At 41.8% G+C, this 24,870-nt stretch overlaps 1 protein-coding gene across 2 annotated transcripts in view; it reads left to right on the top strand.

Moving 5' to 3' along the window:
• Positions 1-2,922: 2,922 nt before the first annotated feature.
• The window catches only part of ksr1a (kinase suppressor of ras 1a), a 30,352-nt gene continuing 8,404 nt past the window's right edge, over positions 2,923-24,870 (top strand). The window contains exons 1-5 of one of the 2 annotated variants that reach the window (XM_083927357.1): positions 2,923-3,166; positions 14,165-14,305; positions 21,343-21,490; positions 21,590-22,079; positions 24,579-24,760. In XM_083927357.1, coding sequence (XP_083783483.1) covers positions 2,957-3,166; positions 14,165-14,305; positions 21,343-21,490; positions 21,590-22,079; positions 24,579-24,760 — 1,171 coding nt within the window. In that variant the 5' untranslated portion in view covers positions 2,923-2,956. Of the gene's footprint in view, positions 3,167-5,712; positions 5,837-14,164; positions 14,306-21,342; positions 21,491-21,589; positions 22,080-24,578; positions 24,761-24,870 lie in introns of those variants that run through there. The other variant, XM_083927358.1, reaches the window with a different exon arrangement.

Here is a 24,870-nt window from a genome sequence, read left to right as displayed (position 1 = left end):
TCACAAACTCATGTTGAGTCAGTGTCAGATTTCAATGTTATTTCAGAGGAATTAACTGCTAGCGTCAGCTGGTTGGAGGTGCCATAATACTCTAAATGAGGTTTGTTTGGTTTTTCACCCTGATCTCTATATGTCAACACTCAAGGCTGCTATATGGACTGGTGCATGTTTAGCCTATCTGGTGCATGTCTGACCAGAGCAACAATTTCCCCTGCAATCAGAGGATGAGAAGAGACAGATAGACAGATGGAGTGCAGGAACACAGGGCTCCATGAGAAGTGACTCATGTCCCATTGTATAATCAGGGTATATTAAAGGAAGGAACATCACACCCTCATTGCAGCAATGAGCCATGTGTACTGTTGCTTCATGGTTGTTGAAACCGGCACACTCCTCCCACCACCCCCATGCATGCATATGATATGCACTGTCCCTCACATGAGAACAAATGCTGTGCCTTTCTCTTGAAGTTGCAGTAAGTTCCATCACAGTCAAGATACAGTTATTTCTTTAGTTTTGGCTGTATGCTCCTGCTCTGGCTGCATTGTTTTTGGTGTGGAATTAATAAGAGTGGGAGGATTAACTGATCAGTTTTAATTTGATCACCTCATTTGTAGTAACTCTTGAGATTTCTGAAGATTATATGCACCATACAACAAATTAAACTATTAAAGGCCCAATACTGTATAGGGGTGAAGTCCCCTTGCACACCAAACATCACATCATTGTGGAAAGTGCAAAGTCTGCATTTGAATGCAGACCATGTACACTCTACTACATGCAAGTGGAATGTCAACTATGTGGACTTGGATTGGCGGGATGGAAAGGGGGCTGTACACCGCTCAGAGATAGTACCTTCAATAAAATACATAGCAAACCTGCGGCCTATTAATCATATTGCTAAAATCTCTGTAGGCCTTATGGTGCATCTTCTTTGCTCAACGCAGAGAATATAGTGGCAGTGCACAGTGCTGCGAATGTGAAAGGTGGTGATTATTCTTTGGGCCCAAAGCTACTCTTGCATTGCCAGCCCTGCCTCCCTGCACTACTGTGTAATTGTGCTGTACCAGTGCAGGAGAAAGAGAAGTATTCTGGATCCCAGAATTCCCTATAGCACATCTATAATGCAGATCCTAGCTATCATAATACGTCATAATACTTTTTATCTGCTTTGTTGTCGCACTGCCTTTTCCAGGGCGGACATTTGACGTGTTACAGCAGGAAGAGCACAGGTGAAATTTATATTAATACTATTCCTTTTAAGCAAGCCTTTTTGGAAAACAAATATTTTGACTTGGAATAATAGGAAAACCACAGGAGGTAATAATAACATTAACAAGGGCTCTGTTCTACTCAAGTGTCCCAGTAAGCCATGACAAAAGGACAGTAAGCAGTGGTCGAAAATAGCTTAAGTACATTGACTCAGGCACTGTACTTAAGCACAATTTTGACTTTATTTTATTTACTTGACTATTTCCATTTTTTGCGACTTTATAATAGGCCTACTCCTCTACATCTCAGAGGGAATTACTGTATTTTTAGTCCACAACATTTATTTTACAGTTACTTTTTACTTTTTACATACTGCTAACCAGTAGCCTATACAAAGTACCTGAAAGTAGCCACAACATTAAAATGCTCTCACATGTATTTGTTAGTGATAAACAGAATCATCATATACTGTAGAGAAGAAGGCATACTTTAGTAACCCCTTAAAAAAATATGATATGACAACATTTCAATTTGAAAGGAGTTGTAAATTAAGTTACATTTAGCAGATTCAAGCCTATTTAAATTCAGGACTTTTAGGCTAATTGTGGTATTTTTAGACTAGGGTATTTCTACTTTCACTTAAGTAAAGGACCGGGAAGTTCTTCAGCATGAACTATACCGGGACTTTAAAAATGTACAAAGTACTGGACCAATAACAACAAATAGTTCAGGATAGAAACCTGGCTTTGTGTCTGTTTCATTCTATCGTTGCAAGGGTGTTAGAAGGATTTACAAACTCATGTTGAGTCAGTGTCAGATTTCAATGTTATTTCAGAGGAATTAACTGCTAGTGTCAGCTGGTTGGAGGTGCCATAATACTGTGAATGAGGTTTGTTTGGTTTTTCACCCTGATCTCTATATGTCACAATCCAAGGCTGCTATATGGACTGGTGCATGTTTGGCCTAACTGGTGCATGTCTATACCAGGACTTTAAAACTGAAGCTGCTTAATGGAAGTCGGCCATCATTAAATGTATTATTTACACCTGTGCTTTTCTTACTGCGACATGTCATAATGTCAGGGCCCTTAACAGAACATCTAGGCTACAACTAAATGGAATGCAGTCATAATTAGATTAAAGCTGTGATGTACATGTTAGTGCTTTGTAATTACTGGCGCTATAGGCTAACACGTCCCTGTAATAATATACATGTACTTCCCTTTTAAAACGCAGCCACGTTACTGTGCTTCTCCTTCCTTTGTATGGGTGCGAGCACGCGCACAAGAGTGTGTGTTGGGGGGCATGTAGCGTGGAGTGCAGTTTTTTTTTGTTTTTTTTTTGTATGCTGTGTGACTTCATTTCCCACATCGCACCGCGCCCCATGATGTTCCCAACAGCTGACAGACGGTGAAAGCCTCTGCCAGAGCTGTCGGTGGAAGAGAGTACAGCCCGTCGTCGGTAGCGCTACACGGAGCGAAAATACAAAGTCGAGCACCGGTGCACTTCGGTCTGCTTCACAACCCCGGGGCTGCCGTCGAGCATCTTGTTTTGATACCAAATATATATATATATCTTCCTTTTTTTTTTGCATCCTGACTTTTCCTGACTGGGAGCTGGAGGGGGGGCATTTGCTGTCAGCTAACTTCCACGATAGGTCGCTGCGTCGCTGGACCGCCGCATGTGTTTTGTTTTAGCTGAACAGTTTTGACTCCAGCCCCTCCAGCCGTGCCCGATGCTGAGGAATGGATAGTGTGTCTGCTAAAGGTGGGAAGATGGTCGAGAGTGATGAGCAGCAGGAGAGGGATAGCGGCGGTGGCGCAGCGATGGCCGCACTACATCAATGCGAACTCATCCAGAATATGATTGAAATCTCCATCTCCAGTTTACAGGGGCTACGGACCAAATGCGCCGCGTCCAACGACCTCACACAGCAAGAAATACGCACTTTAGAGGTAAGGAGCGTTTCCTCTATGTCACAACCTCCGCACTGCAACAGAGAGCGGTCTAGTCAAATTGCGGAGTCATGAAGCCCTAACACTATGTCCTCCTCATATAGGCTGAATATTGGCTGCAAGCGAGGCGCCCTATCACTGTGTCAGTGAGCTGAGCACATTTTTGCAACACACACTAGCTCCGTGCATTGAGGTGCGGATCATTTTGCCTTTAATATGTCTGTGCAATAACCCTAGTAGTCGAGACGTCACCGATGCATGATCCTGTTATTTGTGTGACCTCTTTCTCGAGGTGGAAATATTTGCCAGGAGCCCCTCGGATAGTTCACAGCACCGCGCTTTGCAGCCGAATCCAGCCTGGCCTAATGGCACACATTCAATAATCTGACACTGCTATCATTTTTTCATTTTACCGTGTGCTGTTCTCTGCACGGCTTTTTTCAGCGCTCACAATGGGACACGCAAGACAAAGTAGAACCCGAAATGTACGCCGTGTTTCATGTGTGTGTGTGTGTGGTTCCCAGGCGTAAGCAGGAAGGGTCGGTGCACGCGCTGCTTTCCTGCATCTGGATGCAGATTCAGTTCAGTCGCGGTGGGATGACTTGACATTGCTTTGCGCAAGAGGCACGGCTGTGGAGGGCCTCAGCGGATCTTACTATACTGTAGTAGGCAGTGTGATAGAGGAGGCATGCCTGGGGCATCCAGCAAAGGATGCACTCTCATTTCTGTCTCCATCCCGTCAACATCACCTTGCGTATATAAAACAATAATAATAATATTCGGATGTAGATTGAAAATGCTCTTTTTAAATACTACACCATTATCAGAGGTGTTTTTGTGTTTATAGAATTGTAATTTCTATCATTCCCACTTTGTGAATCTTATAGTAATGTTGTACATCCCCCCCAACGGTCAGTTCTATCTCAGGACTGTGTTTCCACCCATGGGATGTTTACAGTCACATATTGTTTTTGTAATATTCTCAGCTGCGAGATGACTGAAGGAATCATGTCATGGAAAGTCCAGCTCCATGTTGTTAGTAACAATGCCATGAGGGGACAACAGGCCCCGCTTCTGCTTGGGAGGGGGATATAAGTGGATGATACATTTTGATGAGACATGGAGTTGTGAGAAACAGTGGAATAGTACAAGGGATGTGAACTTGTACAAGGGTAGACTAGGCTCCAGACGTACTGACATGATAGATGGTAAATGGTTTTTCTGGCTCATGGTTTATTTAGGCCTTATACCTTGGATAAAAGGAATATTCACTGCTGATTGGCTGGAGGCTATCAATTATCCATGTCTGTTTTATTTCTGTATAACTGAACACCCCACGAACAATTGTGCTGTCGCCCCTAAAAACTAATGTTCCAGAAAGCTCTGAGCATTTAGTTTCAATCACACAGACACGCAACAGCCCTGGCTGAACTAGTTTTCAAGTGACCTTCAGAATGGTCAAGAAGCAAGAAATATTTAGTCACAGAGTTACAAAATAGCCGTTACATGTCACTTTGTTTGCCTCAGCAGGCCAGGTAGCAAGACAAAAGACCATTTGTGTTTGGTGGTAACAAAGTCTGCAGGAAAAAGATATACCTTTTTAGAACAAAAGAGAGATGACAAAGCAATCCTATGTTTTAAGGTGCTGTTTTTTTCTATTCATTTTCATAATGTCTATAAAATAATTTGGTAGCTCCTTAGCTGGCTGGCAGGCATGAGATGCAAGTTGGCAAGCTACTGTGGGAACACATTTCCACAGGCTCAAGTAAAAAAGACCAGTATTTAATAAAAAATTCAAAGTATTAACTGAAATATGATCAGTTTGCATGTTGTCTATTTTAGCCCCCCACTGCTTTTGTACAATGGTGTGAATGAAAAACAGTCTGCCTGAAGAGTTTGTACAAAGAAATGTGGAACTGCAAAGATAAATAGATTAGTTGTCAGCTATTAAATTAATCTATTTTGATAATTTATTTTTTTGGTGTCAGTAGTAATGTAGACGTTTTTAAGAAAAGTTTCCCAATTCCGGCCTCAAAAATGTGAGTACGGTATATTCTGGTTTCTTTATTCCTCTATAACAGTAAACTGAATATCTTTGAGTTGTGGACAAATTAAGACATTTGAGGACGTTATCTGTGGCTTTGGGAAACACTGATCCATTTGCTGACATTTCACAGACCAAGCAACTTAACCATTAATCGAGCAAATAATAAATAGATTAATTGTCAATGAAAATAATAGTAAGTTGAAGCCCTAAAGTCAAGTTCACGCCTTGTCCTGCTTTACGTGCTTCAGCTCGTCTTCATCCGTTGTCGTGCGTACCTCGTCACAGCGTGGAACAGGACGTGACCTGGCAGAGTACTTCCTGAGGTATGCTGTGTCTTTTTAAAAGCGTTTTGCACAGGTATTGTTCTACATGACAATGGGCAAGCTGTGCCGCGTTTTTTCTCACGTTTTTTGAAGGCTATTAAAACTGCTCTGAGGTCTCTTTCCTGTAGTGTGGGGCCGTTGTGAAGGGGGCTATCCCTGAAAGTCAGAAGTGGTAAGTTAGCTAGTCAGTATCCTGTTGTATTTTAAGGATCAGAACAACTAGGAACCTTTTGATTTTGAAATCTACCACTTCCTGCATGGGGGCTGCTGACTGGCTTTAAGCTGCTGCTCTGGAAACGGGTACGGGACATCCTTTTGGTTTACAGCGCAGTTCAATGTATGTCTCAGTGGTACTTTTGTGTACATTATGTTTCATCTTATTTTAACTGATTATAACTGTACTTTTGTTTCAATCGTTAACTGTTTCTGCTATACAACCTTACCTTGCCTTACATTACAGAGCAAATATGTAGCTTGTACTTAAATCAGTTTATGACTGTTTCAAAACCTAAAGTTAAGATGGAATGTGACTAACAATTGCATTAACTTGTCTGAGAACATATGACTAGCATTGTCTTAGGTCACAGCTCATGTCAAAACTACAAATTCCCCCTGAACTGATTATTTGCTGTCATTCTATGAAGTCATAGTAGTTCCAGTTGCATTTTTGTTGTGGTATGTAAATAATATCATGGTTTGTGGTTCTTTAGGAATCTTTACAGTTGTGTGAGCCTAAAGTCTTTCCTTCGTTGTACTTACATGCTGTTTTACTTTCACGCTATTCTTTCTCATATCCTCATACTTGTGAGGAGTTCCTCTCTATTATTCCTTGATTCTAAAACACTTAATGCTTAAACCAAGTAGATTCTTGGAAACTGCTTTCCTGTCATACATGTCAAGAAAACCAGCTCATTCTCATCCAAACTTGTCACAAACGGATGATTTGTTGCGACCCATTGGCGTCACTCATCGACACATTGGGTAGCCCTGCGAGTCAAAATGTGACGCTCCACTATGGTCCCTGTTTTAAACATGGGGAACCCTTGGTAAGCATTGTGAATTCATACAAATTTGGTTTAGGTAATTAAATAATTTGGTAAGGGTTAGGAAAAGAGGTGGGCAGGGTTAAAATAGCTATGTCTGTAACACAAGTGGAATACCGGACAAATGGGACACAAACTACGGTCTCCTGAGCGAAAGTCTGACCCATCCACCATACCCACCTTTTATCTCCCCAGACATTGTCACTCTTATTCTGGAGCACTTCAAGCATCTAATATCGCTGCAGATGGGTTTACAGTTGAGAGCCCAGTGTGTCTAATATGGACACTAAGGGCGCACTCACACTGTCCACCGCACCGCGCCCCGGGCTTTAGGGTACTTGTCCCCCCCTCCCTCTCCCCCGCGCCCCAGGCCTGTTTGTACTCACACTGCCTGGGCCTCGCGCAAATGCTTCTTGCCTGTCTATACGTCATCACGTCATCACGTCATCACGTCATCACGTCATCACGCGATGCGTCGCTTTGTTTACAAATCTTTTGTACGTTTTTGGCACTTCTGTATTGGATCAACCAGGAAAGCGCTGTGGTTGTGGCTTGGCTTTTACACACCAGTGGAGGTAAAAAAAAAAAAATTAATATGGGGCGATATTGGGCTAATCACATTGTTGCCTTGACCACAGTAGTATATTGTACACACGTGTGGAGGAATGTGTACTGCGAAAAAAAAGAAAACCTAGATGACAGAATGTGTGTCTGAATGAAGATGTGTCATTAAAATGCTGACGTACATGCGTGGACCGTGTTTCGGCCCTAAAGGTGTGTGTGACGATGAGGGCCGTGTCAAAGCGTCAGCATATGCCGTCCTGGGAATGAAAATGGGCTGAGAAAGCTGTTGGGAAAATGACTTGTGCTTCTAAGATTAAGTGACAATACAGTTGCTGTCTATTCAAATTAACCTTTTAAAACCCATATGACATTTGAAACAGAGTTTTGGATTTATTCTTAGTAGTTCTTTAGCTGTCTGACCTTTTTTGAGCATCCTGTGAGGGGACAAGAAATGAGAGAATGAAGAAAGATCAACACGCATCAGTAATACAACACACTAGTTTATTTGTCAAAGCACGTAACCTGTAGAATAGAAGAATATATAAAAGCTATTTTTAACATTTTCTTTAAGTTTGTCAATATATTATTTAAATTTGTACAAAGGAGTTAGAGCTGACAAAAAAGCTGTTCACTTCTGATCCGATTCTACATAATATTCAAATAAAAGAATAAAATGTAATCAAATGTAATTCAGTCAAATGTAGCAATCATCATCATTGAAGCGTTGTCTTTCAACAAGCGTTTAAGTGGAACCGGCAGGGCATGTGGCGCTGTCTTGATCAGCAGTCTTACTTCCTATGTCTTAACTGGCACACCATTTTGAAACCACATGTGCACTTTCACTTCTTGCTTCAGCCCTCCTTGAGATTTCAATTGGCCCCTCCCGCAAACAGTCAGCAGATCCTAGCATTAATCATAGATTTTCGGCTCACTCCTAGTATATGATTCCAGGTTTCAGCCAATATATGTCAAGTGCTGCTGTATTATTTCAGACATGCACGAGACATCCTGAAAACTCCTCTCTGTTGTGTCTTGACCTATTGATCTGAGAGGTGTGCAATTGCCGCTGCCAGCATGATCTGATCTGCAACTCCCACATCATTGTCTTGCATGTAAACCATTCTGTAGCAGCTAGACATAATATGTGTCATCACTACTGAAGCTTAAAGCACAGTGAGGTCAAAATAGTTGTCACATTCGAGGTGCAAACGGGCATCGCGCCCATGTTGCACTGGAGGGCCATCGAGAGGCTTGAACTCACTTTATGCTCTCATTGAGAGAGCTTTATTATTCCACTTGAACTGTGTGTTTTTTCTGCCTTTCCAGTGAGAGGATAATAATACTGGCCTCTCAAATGGAGTGCTAACTGGTACTTCACTTTTCACATGTTAATCCCACTCAGCCCGGTCTCTGCCTCTCATGCTGTCACTGTGTTACTTTTTGCTGTAGCTCTTTGTGTATTCCTGACTTTTGCTTTATCAGATGCACTTGCTCTGCCTCAGCAGCTGGTTTGTTAAAAAAAAAAAACAGTCTTCATGATTCAGACACAACAACATGAACTCAAAACATCCTGTAAACAGTATGTGTTTTGATAATGTGCTGTTTTACACAACTTTAAACAAGCGTGACGGATATGTATTCATTGCTGTCAATCTTTCCATAAAAGCAATTCACTGTCTTGTTTTTTTTTTTTAATCACTGCTCTCAGTAATGATCAGCAAACAGCGAAGTGTCACTCTGTTTTGTCTTCTCATGGTGGAGAGTTTGCTGTGCGTTCGTCGTGCGAGCTGTTGTGGCTGCATCTATATTTAGACATCTTTCTTCCTACGCATTTTCAGGGTTGGTTGTTAAATAAGAAAATCAAATGACGCGCAAAGAGCCTGTGCAAGAGGGGAGAGCAGGGAGGAAAGGGGAGGGGAGAATCAAAGCCAATCCGCTGGGCTGCTTCTTATGACATGACTGTGTGTGTGTGTGTGTGTGTGTGTGTGTGTGTGTGTGTGTGTGTGTGTGTGTGTGTGTGTGTGTGTGTGTGTGTGTGTGTGTGTGTGTGTGTGTGTGTGTGTGTGTGTGTGTGTGTGTGTGTGTGTGTGTGTGTGTGTGTGTGTGTGTGTGTGTGTGTGTGTGTGTGTGTGTGTGTGTGTGTGTGTGTGTGTGTGTGTGTGTGTGTGTGTGTGTGTGTGTGTGTGTGTGTGTGTGTGTGTGTGTGTGTGTGTGTGTGTGTGTGTGTGTGTGTGTGTGTGTGTGTGTGTGTGTGTGTGTGTGTGTGTGTGTGTGTGTGTGTGTGTGTGTCCTAGGAGAAGACAATGGGATGGAGGAAACACAAATCTAGCAACTGTAGCACCACCGACTCCGTCTCTGTTTCCTTTTTTACGGTGTAGTCAATAAGAATGGGCTGCATGATGTGGAAATCAGGATGGTTGAACAGCGTAGGCAGGCCTAAATCTATTCTTAAACTGACTCAGGATGAGTTGCATTACATCCTGTAATTTTGAGGTCTACTTCTTTTGTAGAAAAGGGGCGATTTGCCTTCTCTAAATCATTATGAAGTTAGCAGTGTGTGTGTGTGGTTGTAAACGGTTACATTTGCTGTGTGTTGTACATTTATGTTAGCAATTATCTTTGATTTTGTATGTATTATTATATCCTTAACTATACTTTTTTTTAATATAAATTTAAATACTCATTTTTGGTCTTAACAAATGTTGTCTATTGTCCACTATTATCAATAAGTAACAAGCAATAAGTAAGCAGTAATATTAAAAATGTGTACTTTTCTATATGTTTTAAGATAAATAAAATGGCCTGTCAGATATGTCACAGTGTAAACAAGGCCAATGGTCTGTCTGTGCGTAGGTTGTAGGCAGGGACATAGACTAACCTTGCACAACCTTACTACAGAGAGCTGGAGGCCACTCTGTCACCTCCTCAATCCCCCCAGCCCAGCGTAGGGGTCAACTTGCAGTGGCGGTAACAATGATGGAGGAGGGGCAGTAGGGCATTGTCCGGGTCTGTCAACCGTGTACGCTCAACAACACCCCACCACCCCCATCCCCACCGTCAATCTGACGTGTCCTCTACATAACTACTGTAGGTTTGCCTGGCTCTATTGTGTATTTGTCTTTTTCATCTTCTTTTTTAGCCTACTCACCATAGTTTACTTGTATGATCTTGTATAAAATCTGCCCTTGAAATCAATATTAAAATGAGTCTTAAATTTGGCAGAACCTTCCAGCTCCAGTGCTACTGTTGCTGCTGCTGTCACACTCCATGTTGACATGACTGGAGCTCCCACATATAAAGATACAGGGGCCTACAGGCTAGAATCAAAAAAATAACAAAAGGATCCCAGCAGTTTGATTGCATTAGATTATAGGCCCACTGTTAAGCAAATGTCTGTCAGGTACATGTAAGAATGGCTGGATTTTGCTTGGGCATTTAATGATCCATAGCTAATATGACACAAGGCGTAGAAATGCTTCATTGAGCCTGTTTTGACAACAAGAAATGTGAGCGTTTTCAGTCCGAGAGACATGAACTGACCTTCCTGTTCAGAGATAATTTTTCTGGGATAGAGCGTTGTTGCTCAGTTCACAGATAGGCCATGATATCCTTGGCAGGTGCACCAAAAGTGGCTGTGTCAGCAAGAGCCTTGAGAAAACAATTGGAGCAGTGGGATCTGCTCCCCGAGTCTGCTGTGTCAGCCAGGCCGCTGCTGGGACGCCTCTCTCCCCGTCTCTGGTGGCCGACACTGGCTGTCACTCATCTCCTTACAGCATTAGGGCCGTTGCCATGGTGTTGTTTAGCTCTGCTGACAGGTGGGCTCTGACGCCATATCTCCTCCCACCTCCAGGACACACGTCAAATGCTGCTTTCTCCTCTCTGCACCAAAAATAATATGCAAGGGAGGGGGCTGTCATTATCTCTGGGTTTGTTGATGTGCCTGACTGTGCTGTTAACACAAACGCACACATTACTGATATCAGTGAGGGATTTAGGGACTTGTGTGCTTGTGTAACTCTATCCACCTTATTTATTTAGGTTGATAATGGGTAAAAGGAATGATCTGCGTGTGACCAGCGATTTAAAAAAATGCTGATCAAGGTCAGTAGCTGCTGCTGTTATTGTCCTGCGGAGACACTCACTGACATTTGTATGTTGAGATGTATTGTGTTTGAGCTCTGTGTTTCACATGTATGGGAAAATCCCACTGAAATGTTGCTGACGACTCAGAAGAGGGGGGGTTGCTAGGTAACCTGACGTCACAGGGCTGCACTAGTGTACAGGGAGGTAAAACAGGAGGCTAGCTCATTAGCCACGTCGAGTAAAGGCCTCTCACTGCTGTCTATGCTAGTCCACATCTATAGAAACACACTACATTCAGACACGCGATAAGAGCACAGTGAAGACTCTGTAATTCACACTGTTGCTTTGTAATGGATTGGATAAAAAATGTGTCACAGCTTCACATTGTCCGGTCTCCCATCTACTTGGTATATACTTTCTTTTCTACCAGTTTGCATGCATGTATAAATATAAATACATATAACTGTTACTGGGTGGTCTCTAAGGTCAGTTAAAAGGAGGCTCAAACTCTCCAGATATTTTGGAAACAGCAGGGCACCACATTACACCACTTCAATGTTTGACTTTATAAGCAAGTGTTATCTATGCTTTTTGAAAAAAATATTTTAATCAATTCACATGTAATTTATTTTCTTCTGGACCAATCAGCTTTTAAGGCATGGCTGTCCTTACTTGTAAGTTTTTTTTACTTTTTATCAGTTTACATCAGAACTAGACCAATATACTTTTCAGACAATATTATTTGCAGATAATGGCCTATCACAGACATATCGGTATCTATCTGTATTGAAGTATATGTTGTCCTGTATGCGCTGATACGAAATACTTTTATACAGAATATATAATGCAGAAAAAGGATGCTTGGGGAAATTTAGAATGGTGTCATTACATAGTCCTTTATTTAAATGGTCAGCAATTAAATGGTTAATGGTAAATGTACTTATATAGCGCCTTTCTAGTCTTCTGACTACTCAAGGCGCTTTCACACTACTTGTCACATTCACACTGACATTCACACTGATGGCAGTGGACATCTACATACCATCTAATCGACAATTCACACCACATTTACACACCCATGCGCAGCACAGGGAGCAATTCGGGGTTCAGTGTCTTGCCCAAGGACACTTCGACATGTGGACCGGGGGAGCTGGGGATCGAACTGCCGATCTCTCGAATGGAGGGCGATCTACCACTGAGCCACAGCCGCCCATAATAAGCTGATAATGTAAAATATAAAATCTTCTTTAATGAAGTCAGAAAGCAGTCTTCTTGTACCTTTACAGAGGCATTGCAGTGCACAATCCACATTCCTCAAAAATGCATCATATCGGCCACCATATCCGTAATCCCCCTCTAAAATCATTATGCCATATGCTGTTTTATTACTTTATAGTGTTAATAGCTGAGTAATGGCAGAGTTGAAAGCTGCAGTCAGAGTCGACAGAGAGAGCATTTACTTAGTTTCCATCCTCTTTCATCTTTGTGGGCCTCGCTGGAACGAAGCAGCCTTTTCACATCCCAAGGCCACACTTTAGAGAGAGTAGCGCGGCTGTATGAGTTTCTGTCTGGTCGATGAGATGTGTCACGGAGAAATCTGAATGGGCAGAGAAAGACACACGCTCCTCATTGTTGCTCGAGAGGTGTGCGGCTGTGTCGAGAGCTAGCTGGTGTTGCATAGCTCATTTAAAGGTGCTGCCTGCTGTAATGGACTCTTACAGATAGACCGCGAGATAAGGAGACACACTATACGGCCGTGCTGAGCTGCACAACGCGAGCCGCTGCAAGCCAATACCATGGTGTTCATTGTGATAGTTACTCACAGGACCACTGCACTTGACTTTGGCTTTGAAAGCGTTGGGGTAAAGTCTCAAAGCTCTTTGAATATGAGTGTTTCGAGACAGTGGCAGGTTTGTCTTTTAACAACAGCTGGCTTTGAGATGTTCTAGTAATATTAAGTGACGCGCCCCACGTCATGAGACACTGCAGCAAAGGTCTTCACCAGGGTTTCCGTCATTAATGTGCTGATTAGCAGATGCAAGCCTCGAGAGGAAGAGAGAGAGATAGTGTGTGTGTGCGTGTGTGCGTGTGCGTGTGCGTGTGCGTGCGTGTGCGTGTGCGTACTACTCTGAGCGACAGTAAAGCATTTGTTCTTCTTCTCTTCAATCGCTCCCCTGCTTCATCAGCAGTGCCACCATAATGTGGAGACATTTGTGATGCTGTCTGGAGAGGATGAGGAGACACAAGTAGATCGAAAATGATGATTCCTCATAGATTTGTCCTCACTCCACTCACACAGGAATATTTCTAAGATTTAGATACATATGTGGTTGATAGTGACAAAATCCCGCACCATGTTTACTCAGAGCTGGTGATGAAAAGAAAAAACAGTGCCTGTAAAAGTGACTGGTCACGTGGCACTTTCTTCTGTCAATATGTCACTGAGCTGTTGTTTGCTGTGCCAGCATTGCAGATGCTCTGTTTAGATGACCAGCTCATTGTTTCTCTGTATGATAATAGCTGTTTATATCTAATTAACTGTCTAGTGCACTGGACACACTGGGAAATTGGGTTAAACAAACAGTGGAATTGTTACTGCAGGAACATTGAGTTCAGAATTGAAAACCAGTGTAAGCATGGAATAATTCAAGCATCAGGTTAATCTTTAACATGTTGAAGAGGCATATGATGATGGAAAATATATATTAGTTAATGTAAGGATATACAGTATTTTAGCCTTATGTAATGCCGCTTTTGTAAAAGCAACAGTTACTGTGTTAAAACGCACACATACTGCATAATTTCTGTTATCTCACAAAACAATCCACTGCCGACCGTCAGAGGTGCGACACTGAAGGCCTGCTCCTTAGCTGTAACTGTGAGTCTCCCCTCTAACTGCCCCTCCCACCTGTGCTGTGTTCTCTATTGCTCCCTGCAGGTGAAGCTGATGAAATACATCTGTAAACAGCTGCAGTGTAAGCAGAAAGTGCCAGAGACGGAGAGGCCCGAGACCCTGGACAGCTACCCGCACTTACGAGACTGGCTACGCACCATCAACCTGCGACCAGAGCTCATCGAGGTAGGTCTCGTTGTTTTGTGTGAATGTCTCTCTCTCTCTCTCTCTCTCTCTCTCTCTCTCTCTCTCTCTCTCTCTCTCTCTCTCTCTCTCTCTCTCTCTCTCTCTCTCTCTCTCTCTCTCTCTCTCTCTCTCTCTCTCTCTCTCTCTCTCTCTCTCTCTCTCTCTCTCTCTCTCTCTCTCTCTCTCTCTCTCTCTGGATAGCCTGGGTGACTGTGTTCGTGTCACATTTATGTGGATTCAGCATGTGTACTCAGTCCCAGCCCACATGTACATGAGGAATACTTGACCAGTGACCATCAAAATGTCTTTCTAAAAGGGGAGTGTCATTTTTATGAGCATGATATTTACACTGCAAACAGTGGCAACCAATCTTAACTTTAACTGATTAACACTGATAAAAAAGAAGCTTTTTTTATGTCAACATGTTTCACAGGACTAATATCAATCAATATAATCTTGTCCAACAAACTCCTCTTGGTTGCCTAAAATTCTAGTTACCATCCTACTGCCATTTATGTCTCAGTGCCATGTTAGTGAGACAGGAGAGTACCTTTTATTCAAGTGTGTTTTTCTACATATTAAATGTTTGTTGGAGGCTCACATATCTTGAAGAAAGATCTTTACTTTTGGAGCGTGAGAGTGAGAATATTTGTTGAAATGTGTATGTGCATTTAAATATATAAGGTGTGTTCAATTGTTTTTTTAAATTTTTAATCCAAACCTAGCTGCAGATTCTAAATCTAAGGATGATGAGATGAACAGATGAGAGATGCACAGCTGTGACGTCATTTTAAGCAGATCAGCAAATAATATATGCAACATCATCTATAGTCAGTCATTATATATATATATATATATATATATATATACATCAGATAGGTTGGAGAGGAACCAGTGACAGCTCAGGTTAGAGTGAAAATGAAAGAGCAGCATTAAAATAATCTTTAATAAATAAATAGTTTATTATTTTATATATATGTATGAATAAATAAATAGTAATAATTAATTTAATAATTGATTAACAAACACATTGTTAATTCAAAGTAACAAACAGAGACAGACAACCATTCACACTCACACGTATGGGCAATTTAGAGTCATCAATTAACACGTGCATGTGTTCGGACTGTGGGAGGAAGCCGGAGAACCCGGAGAGAACCCCTGCAGATACATGGAGAACATGCAAACTCCACACAGAAGGGCCCCAGCTCGGATTTGAACCTGAAACCCCCTTGCTGTGAGGCGACTGTGCTTACCACCACAACACAATAATTTGGATTAAACATGTTATAGTGCACTGCCACAGCCTACTGGCAACTATTTTTTTTCAAGATAATTTTTTGGCAGTTTTCAAGCCTTTTATTAGATAGGTAGAAAAGAAATGGGGTGAGAGAGAGAGCGGGGAAGACATGCAGCAAAGGGCCCGCGGCCGCTGCCTGGAGGACCTTCAGCCTCTTTACATGGGGCGACTGCTCTAACCACTGTGCTACCAGCTGCTCGGTGGTCAACTATTTTAAACGTATTTCAGTCTGTAACTCAGTGAAAATGGGCGAAAGCACATGTCTTTAAAGGAAAAGTGTGCGGTGGATTTATAACACACAGGCAATCATTTTATGTTTATTATCCTGTTTTCATAATAGTTGGAAGCCAAAATCGTAACTTAAAATCAAATTTGATTAATCGCCCAACCCTAACTTGATGCTTCAAAAAGGGGTAACTCCAGTCACTGTGTGCAATAGTTCTTTTATTACTGTGGTTTTTATTATCTTGTTCAGACTTATGAGACAACAGCAGTTTATTAAAGTTATTATCATCACACTTAATATGCTCACGCCTTTAAATAAGGAAGGTACAGTGTTAACAGTTACCACTTCTCCTTACACCAGCACTAAACTACTAGCTGCTTACGAACAGCTGACAAAAATGCATCAAATGCACGCATTTCCTTATTTCACAAGTTTGATGCGAGTCTCATTCCACCACGTGATTTGTTTGATTTTGTTGCAATTTCCTCTCCTTCCACCGGCTCCCCTTCCTGCGCCGCTGTAAACTCTTCTAATCCCTCTCATCTATGTTTGTATTGTTCTTGTCTGTTTATCTTTGGTTTGTGACCTAAATGTAACCTGCTTATTTTATATGTTTCTGCACTTGTTATTCTTTAATGTGTCCCACGCTTGTGTACACTTGTAGTTTTGTTTTATTGCCTTGTTCCATATCTGATTGTTGGTCTTCTGTTTAGTCATATCTGTCATGCTCAGTGTTTTGTTTGCTTTCCACTTGAAACCTCACCACCTCTCCTTCAAAGAGTTGGAGTTTTTTCGATAACGTAATAAAAGTGCTCATTTTTATGTGTTATATACCAACTGGGATTTCCCAAAAGATGTAAAGCCGTCATTGCTTGTTGATGACCCATTTAGATCAAACAATATTAGACTGAGATTTCTACAATGTGGTTCCTCACTCTATATTATGAGGCTGGATTGTGTAATGGACGGTCTGAAAACATTACAATGATATTTTTTGTTGTTGTTGTTGTTGCTGTTATTGCAGTCCAACCTCTCTGCAACAGTGAAGTATTTCATAATCCCTTAAAAGCATGTGGATGCCATGTTGGCAACCTTCTTACATATTCATATGTGTCTTCCTTTGAACTAATTAATGTTGTCTGTGGCTTTGCTAAGCAGCCTTACTGTATCTTGTTTTACTCGCTACAAGAAAAAGGTTGTCAAAGCATTTTGAGATTTTTTGTGCTATATAAATATTGTGAAAGTATCAAAACGTTTAATCCACAGAGAAATGCACACAGCCCAAATTCAGAAAATGTGGTTTTAAACAAGCAGTAAGGACTGCAAACGCTGAGCAATTGGAGCAGACTGGGCTTTTCCAGGAGGGGGTCTTAAAAAGACAGGCGCTAAGACTGAGTGTTTCAGGCAGAGGGTGAATACAGGTATATTTAGACAGACAGTATGAGAACAATAATGTGTTTGAATATTAAATCATATAAACATGTTTTAGGAGAAACCAAGCCCCCACCACAGTTACTTCCTGGTTGATCCAATATGGAAGTGCCAAAAACTGCAGTTCTCTGAGTGGCACAATAGAGCAATTTTTCATTGACCCCCATGACGAACAGGCAGTTTTCACAGCATAATTAAATGTATTTTAGGCCTGGTACAAACAAAAAATGCTAGTCTATATGTTCATATCTTCCTGACACTGAGGGGGTTGAATTTTTTGTACCAGGCTAGTTTTTTATTTTATTGGAGGTTAAAGTTTATGGATAATTGGGGCAAAGCCTCTTGGCTCTCACTTATCCTCCGAGGCTAATTGTCAGGATAAGCAGGCTAACTCCATCATTTTGACCTGGACTGCGGTCATTCGTGTAGTGGTGTTATCATAAGTGACAAGAAGATTTGCTCTTCGATCAACTGTACCAACAGATGCTTTAGGAGCACAACGTGTTAGCTCTGTTATGCTAATTAAATAGCCGCACTTGCACCTTACTTGCAATATAACGTTAGCCTACTATCTATGGCACCTACACTACATGCTAATCTGGAGCACCGGGAGGATTCAGGCCGTGAGGGTCGGTGTTTTACAATCTATGGGCATGGTACTGTATTAAATATCAGTTTAAATCATAGATCATAAATGCTGGCAGCCTCGCAAAGCCGATGTAATCTCCGCTAGAGACACGGGAAATTTGAAAATATGACTCCTGTTCCCTCCTGGTCTCGGAAAATAATCTCAACATTGACTCGCACTCCTGTTTATCTAGTGTTAGCATAGCTCCCGGGCGGTGGTGCTAATGTTGCTAATTCAGTATACTTATCCAGATGGATGTATCTCCCTCCCCACAACGTCACATCAATGCCCTTTTTTGGTAAGAGGAAATGAGGCGGCGTCAAAGTCTGAAAAGGTGGCGGCTCCCGGAGGCGAGTACGATTGGATCAAGTTGGGGGAATGGACTTCGACGGAGAGGCTACGTCCATTTTTTATACAGTCTATGGTAGAAACCCAAAATACAAGTATGAACCTGAAAATGAGCATAATAGGGGACCTTTTAGATTTACACTTTGCACACACGAGTATTATATTCTGAGACTTCTGAAATGACAAACCGTAAGAGGCCTATATGAACTAAACCACACTTGACTTGTAGAAGAATTTGTAGAACCAGTAACCATGTGAGGTTTATTTTTGTGTTTACATGCATAGCAGTTCTGACCAACAATACTGTATCAAGGAGGCCACAGTACTGCAATCATGTATGCAAGTTGTTCATGGTGCTAAAATTCTAATGTTATTAAGAGCGAGTGGGACGGGAGCGGAGGGCCCACATCCACTTTGTGTGTGTGTGTGTGTGTGTGTGTGTGTGTGTGTGTGTGTGTGTGTGTGTGTGTGTGTGTGTGTGTGTGTGTGTGTGTGTGTGTGTGTGTGTGTGTGTGTGTGTGTGTGTGTGTGTGTGTGTGTGTGTGTGTGTGTGTGTGTGTGTGTGTGTGTGTGTGTGTGTGTGTGTGTGTGTGTGTGTGTGTGTGTGTGTGTGTGTGTGTGTGTGTGTGTGTGTGTGTGTGTGTGTGTGTGTGTGTGTGTGTGTGTGTGTGTGTGTGTGTGTGTGTGTGTGTGTGTGTGTGTGTGTGTGTGTGTGTGTGTGTGTGTGTGTGTGTGTGTGTGTGTGTGTGTGTGTGTGTGTGTGTGCGTGCGTGCGCGCGCGCGCTGCGCGCGCGTGCGTGCGTGCGTGCGTGCGTGCGTGCGTGCGTGCGTGCGTGCGTGCGTGCGCTTCCTTTTGCTTACAGTGTACATATGAGTGTGGGAGGTTGCCCTAGTTTTCTGATCAGTGTTTGCCCTCTCAGAGCAAGGGTTTAACATGACTGATAAGCAACTGCATACTTCCCATGTCAGAAAAACATCCTAAACTCACTAGTCCTATCTCCTATTTCATCCTGTGATCCAAAAACAGTCTGTGCTGTCGTTTGCCTACTGTCTCTCGGTAACTGAACATGGAATACTTGTGGTTCTTTATCCATACAACTTCAGTGTCTGTCTTCAACCCCCTGATCCTCAGCCATTCTTTTCTATTGTATTCACACTATTCTGATTGTGGTGTATGCTGTATAACCAAAGGAAATGAGAGGAAACAGAGATCATAGGAGTATATGGAACAAGCTTAAGAATTGTTCTCTTACATGTACAGCATGTTAGCAATTGCTCTTCCTTTTAATAAAGCTTCCTGCTTGATGATCAAACTACTATTTATCTAGAATATAATCAAACAAAGTAAGATCAAAGGTGCAATTTACATTAAGTCTGCTGCTAAAAAATATACTATTATTTAAGTACAGATACACAATCACACTGTTCACTATTTTTAAAATGTTACATACGTAATTTCCACCATGTTATTTGATAAGGTATCTGTAGTGAACAAGGGCCAAGGCTTCTTTTATTAATCTAATCTCATTGTTGATTTGGAGCACACTTGTGGTACCTTGTTGCTCTCCCTCAATATTGTTGCATTTTGATGTCTCTTAGATGTGTGATGAAATAGTTGATTCACATTACAATATCTAATATGACAAGTTGTCTATTTCAGGTAGTTGGTTGCAGGTTGTCGCATAATGATAATATTACAATAATAATGAAAAGCTCAATTTACATAGCACCTTTGATTACATAAAATGCAGCTCAGCGTGCTTTACAAAAGAAACAAATCAATAACACAGGTGTAAAAAAAACAGGAGATATAAGGAGCAAAAACAATACAAAAGTCAAATCCTAAAAAAAAAAAGAAATAAGATAAAAGTTGTATAATTCTAGTCCTAAAAACAAGTTGATGATGATAGAAAATATTTTAAGATATATAAAGCAAGTGTAAAAAATATAAAAGAAATATCCAATAATAATGTGGCTCTGTATCTTCTAATTGCAAATCAAACCAGGTGGCAGTATATTCAGTCCTAGCAACCCTGTATCTGTTATTTTCTTAATTTGTGCCAGTGCTACTTAGTCTTCCTCCCACTCTTGTTTTATTCCAACATTGTTGAAAGATGGAGAAGTTGCCGTTATCGTGTCATGCTTTGGTGTGTAGCTACTGATGCAGGTCAACACAGCAACTTTAGCTCATAGCATTTGCCTACCTCCGCTCTGTCTGCAGCAAATATCCCCACTCTTGGAAAATATGCTTTTGTAGGATGTCTTCTCCTCTTTGGCTGGCAGTAGTGCAGACCCGATGGTCTGAAAGGTGTGGTGAATTACAGTGACAGTGTAGTCAGACACTTATGATAACAATCTGAGCCTGTCAGTGGCAAAAACAAGCATTTTAGTGGATGTATATTATTGGAATACATTGCAGCCCGGTTCACAGCAGCCAGGTTGCAGCGCTCCTGCTCAATACTGGAGCAATTTCGAAAAAAAGTTGTTGCCATTAGTCACTTACACAGAAATACATGGGTAAATAGGGACCAGGTTAAAAAAACACTAAAATTCCCCTTTAAGTCTTTACTCCTACCTAATGATACAGGCATAAAACCATGTCTGTACTGTATAATCTGCAGAGCCAGATAAGTGGAAGAAGCGCTATGATAAATGCCCCAAACATACAGGATTACCACCGATTTCCAGGAACAGAGCAAGTCAGAGGTTGTATGACCTATTTAATGCTGTAACATGCTGCCCTTTTAATGCTGACTTTCAGCCTGCTACCCGCCATGGTGTTGAGACCACTGTTGTGTTAGAAAACTTACAACAGAATTTTTTATTGATGCTTTATAAACAACTTCAAGCAGGATGTCTTTGCTTTCTCCTCCTGCGACACGAATGTCATCAGTTTTGTCAGGGTGTCAGATTTTTACACATCTTGTTTCTATAGACTGATCTATTCATACACTGTAACTGTTTTCCCCTTATTGATATATCTGCTGATTGTATTATTTTTTTTTGTAGAGCTTCCCACTGATGCATCACGATATTGCTGGTGTTTTGGTCATATAGTTATTGAGTTCTCACCCGCTCTTCTTCTTGGTATTGCTCCTCTGCAGGCAGTGGAAGCAAAGTCGTCCCTGGATGCCTTACTGCAGATGTCAGGTGCTCAGGTGAGGGATACAATGCGAAGACTAGGGTCCAGTTCAGAAGAATGTGCCAGGCTCAGTGCTGCCCTCTCCTGTCTGAAGAGTGCCAGTGAATCAGGTATGTGTTCTCTCCATGGGAGCCCACATTAACAACAAGCATCACATATTATTCTGTTCTTTCTACTGATGGTGCCTGTCTGTGTCGACTGCTGTCCAGGAGGTGAACTGAGGGAAGACGGCAGTCCCTGGCTGTCTGAGCCAACAAGGAGAGACAGTGGCTCCCTATTAACAGCAGACCAGCTAACCAACCTGGGGACTCCACTCCGCACTCACAGTCCCTCACCTCTCGCTCGCCCATCCGCCATCCATTCCACCCCATCCACCCCCTGCGCCATCTTCCCTCATCCCCGCTCGGGCTCGGTGTCTGCAGCGCCCACGCCTGAAGCACTGGCATCATACGGCCACGGTGAAAGCCCTCTCACTGATCCATTCCCGATGTCCTTAGCTCGCGCAGCTCGGCTCCACGGACACACTTCCACCCCACCAATAACTCCCCCCTCTAAGAGGCGTCACCGACTGAAGCCCCCCTGCACCCCGCCACCTCCATCCCGGAAAGTTCTGCATCTACTTCCCAACATCACCCTGACGCGCAGCAAAAGTCACGAGTCCCAGTTGGGCAACCGCATCGAGGACCCACCCACCAACAAGTAGGTGCTCAGACAGCTGTTTGGTTGGCGGGCGGTTTTAGTGTTAGTGGTTAGAGCAGGCGCCCCATATACCGAGGCTAAAAGTCCTCAATGCGTTGTCTGTGGGTTTGACTCCTACCTGCAGCCCTTTGCTGCATCTCGCCCCCTATCTATCTTCCCCATTTCCTATCTCTCCTGTACTATAATAAAGGCAAATACGGCCCTAAAAATAATCTTTAAAAAAGAAAGAAAGATGTTTGGTCGAACGTAAAATATTGATACATATCATGTGTTACAGAATTCACCTCGATAACAGCGTTTTATAAGTAAGTCAGATTAGAACTAAATGGGAATCCTCAGATCACATTGTAACTGTAAGAGGTTGGCTTTGTTGGCACAGGTGTGTGTAGGAGAGGAGAGTTACAGTATCTTTTAGTTAGCTAGCAATGTCTTTGCAATTTTTTACAGCCTGTTGTCTCATTTTCTGTTTACACCTTGATTCCATTGTCCCTTTACGGATGATGGGTATGATGAATTCAATTTCTATTTATTTCTAATCTAAGGATCTGTTGATGCTACCACAAATGTGCTGTTAACAATAACTACTATATTGACATTCAATGACAATGACATTCATTCTAATTGACACACAGTATGTTCGTGTAAAAGTAATTAATTGATGGGGTGTGACAATACATCAATCGTAATTTATCGATGAGTGAGTCGATTCAGTGATCAGCGATCCAGCATCGATGCAAAGTGAAAATATTGATACATATAACCATCTTTATTATTCTGAAATTCCCATGGCAATAATTAAAAGGTCATCAAGGCCTCTTCAAGTTAACTGATAAAAAAACATTTGCACTTAAACATTTGAAATGTAGCACTGTAAAGTGAACAACAGGAGGTCTATTTTCAGAGAGCTAGATTGCCTACTTAAACAAGCATGATCATGGTGGTATTACAGTGATAGGGTTACTGTTGCATCCTTATGTTTGTTATCACCCACACTGATGAGAACAGCTGCTAGCTGCAATTTTCCTGAATTCATCTGTCCAGTGTCTCATTCTCACCTCAGTTTTACCCTGTTTCAGGACAGAAACAGAGCTTTCCTCAGACAGACAGACAGACAGACAGACAGACAGACAGACACACACACACACACACACACACACACACACACACACACACACACACACACACACACACACACACACACACACACACTCCCACTCCCTCTCTTTTCCTCTCTCACATCCTTTCACATCCTGTCCGTTGCTCCTTTGCTCTGGCTATATGAGTGGAGCTAATCCCCACACAGATTCCCAGAGATTATGATTCATGTCAAAACAGGAAGTATTTCCTAGGACTAATGCTCAGAGGTGGCGAGACACACACAACCCCTCTCTCACTCATTTTTTCTCTCTCTCCCTATAGTGATTGTTGCACATAAACAAACAAGCCATCATTATGTTTATCCATAATATCCTGTCTGTTTATGGAAAGCTTTAGTGAGAAAAAACAAACAAACAGGCAAAGGCAGAAATAAACATGGCTGACATAGAGCCAATGCACAAACAGATGATCCTGCTAGTTTATCCTGGCTTTGTACACTATGGTTTATTACAACAGCTATCTGAAAACAGGTCACAGGTCTGATAGTGAAGGGATAAAATGAGACAAATTGATAATACAGTGGAGATCAAAATTAGAGAACAAAGTATTAATTCTTGATTTATTCTGAAATATTGTTATATTTTATATTATCAGAATATGATAGAATATCCACTGTGGCTCTACCACTGCTGTATTAGCATGTTTTTTAAATAACCAGAGAAATTCAACAAAAGCCTTTATTTTGTGAAAAAAGCAGTGAACAAAATTAGAAAACAGTAACTATTGTGTCAGAAGAGAAAATTTGAACAATGTTTTCTTAGGGTTCCTTGAAGTTGAGAATATTGAAACAATGAAATGGCCAGCCCAGAGTCCAGATCTAAACCCCATAGAGGATCTCTGGAAAATCCATGGCAACAAAGTAATGGCTTGAGGTTTTTCTTGAAGTTCCTTGGTTATTTAAAAAAACATTCTAGTACATAATGGGTATAGCCACAGTGGATATTCTATCAAATTTTGAATAATACAAAATAACAATATTTCAGAATTTGTTCTCTAATTTTGATCTCCAGCGTATTTCCAACTATGATTACTCACATGCTAATGTTGCTAACAATGCTCACATTAGCATGTGTGTTAAACGACAGAGCTGACACTGCATGCTGTGTCGGCCTTTGTGACTTCAGTCTCGGTGTTAAAGTTGTCACCCTGTCTATCCAATGCCAATGCTATTAAGGTGTTCCAACCTGCCTCTCTAGTCTTTACATAACCTGCCCTATACAGTGTAGAGTTCAAGCAATGCTGTGGACATGCTGTACCATCCAGTCTACTTTTTGCCAGTATACCAAACCTACTGAGACTCCGATTTTTTAAAATATTTTTTTGCTATTCCCCTCTCTCCAGGTGTGTTAAAAAGAATAAGTTGTTACTGAATATGCAAGTTAACGGGAATGGATGTGAAGACTCGCCTTCGCGTTACCCTGTCATGTCTGCGCGCACCCCTGGTGTCACCTCAGCTGCCACCACAGCATCTTACACCCTGCCTGGCACGCCCACCCTCCTGGAGGAGCACAGCTCCATTAAGAGTGAGTCATGCATGCATATGCATTTATTTTACTTGGTAAAAAAATCTGTGTCAAAAGTAGACCAATATGACCTGTGTAGATCAATAGAAAGAGGTGGTTTGACCTTGTTT

This window comes from Echiichthys vipera (assembly GCF_963691815.1).
Source record: "Echiichthys vipera genome assembly, chromosome: 14".
In the NCBI taxonomy this organism is placed as follows: Eukaryota; Metazoa; Chordata; class Actinopteri; order Perciformes; family Trachinidae; genus Echiichthys; species Echiichthys vipera.
The sequence above is the reverse complement of the archived record's forward strand: the minus strand, read 5'-3'. Positions and strand labels throughout refer to the sequence as shown.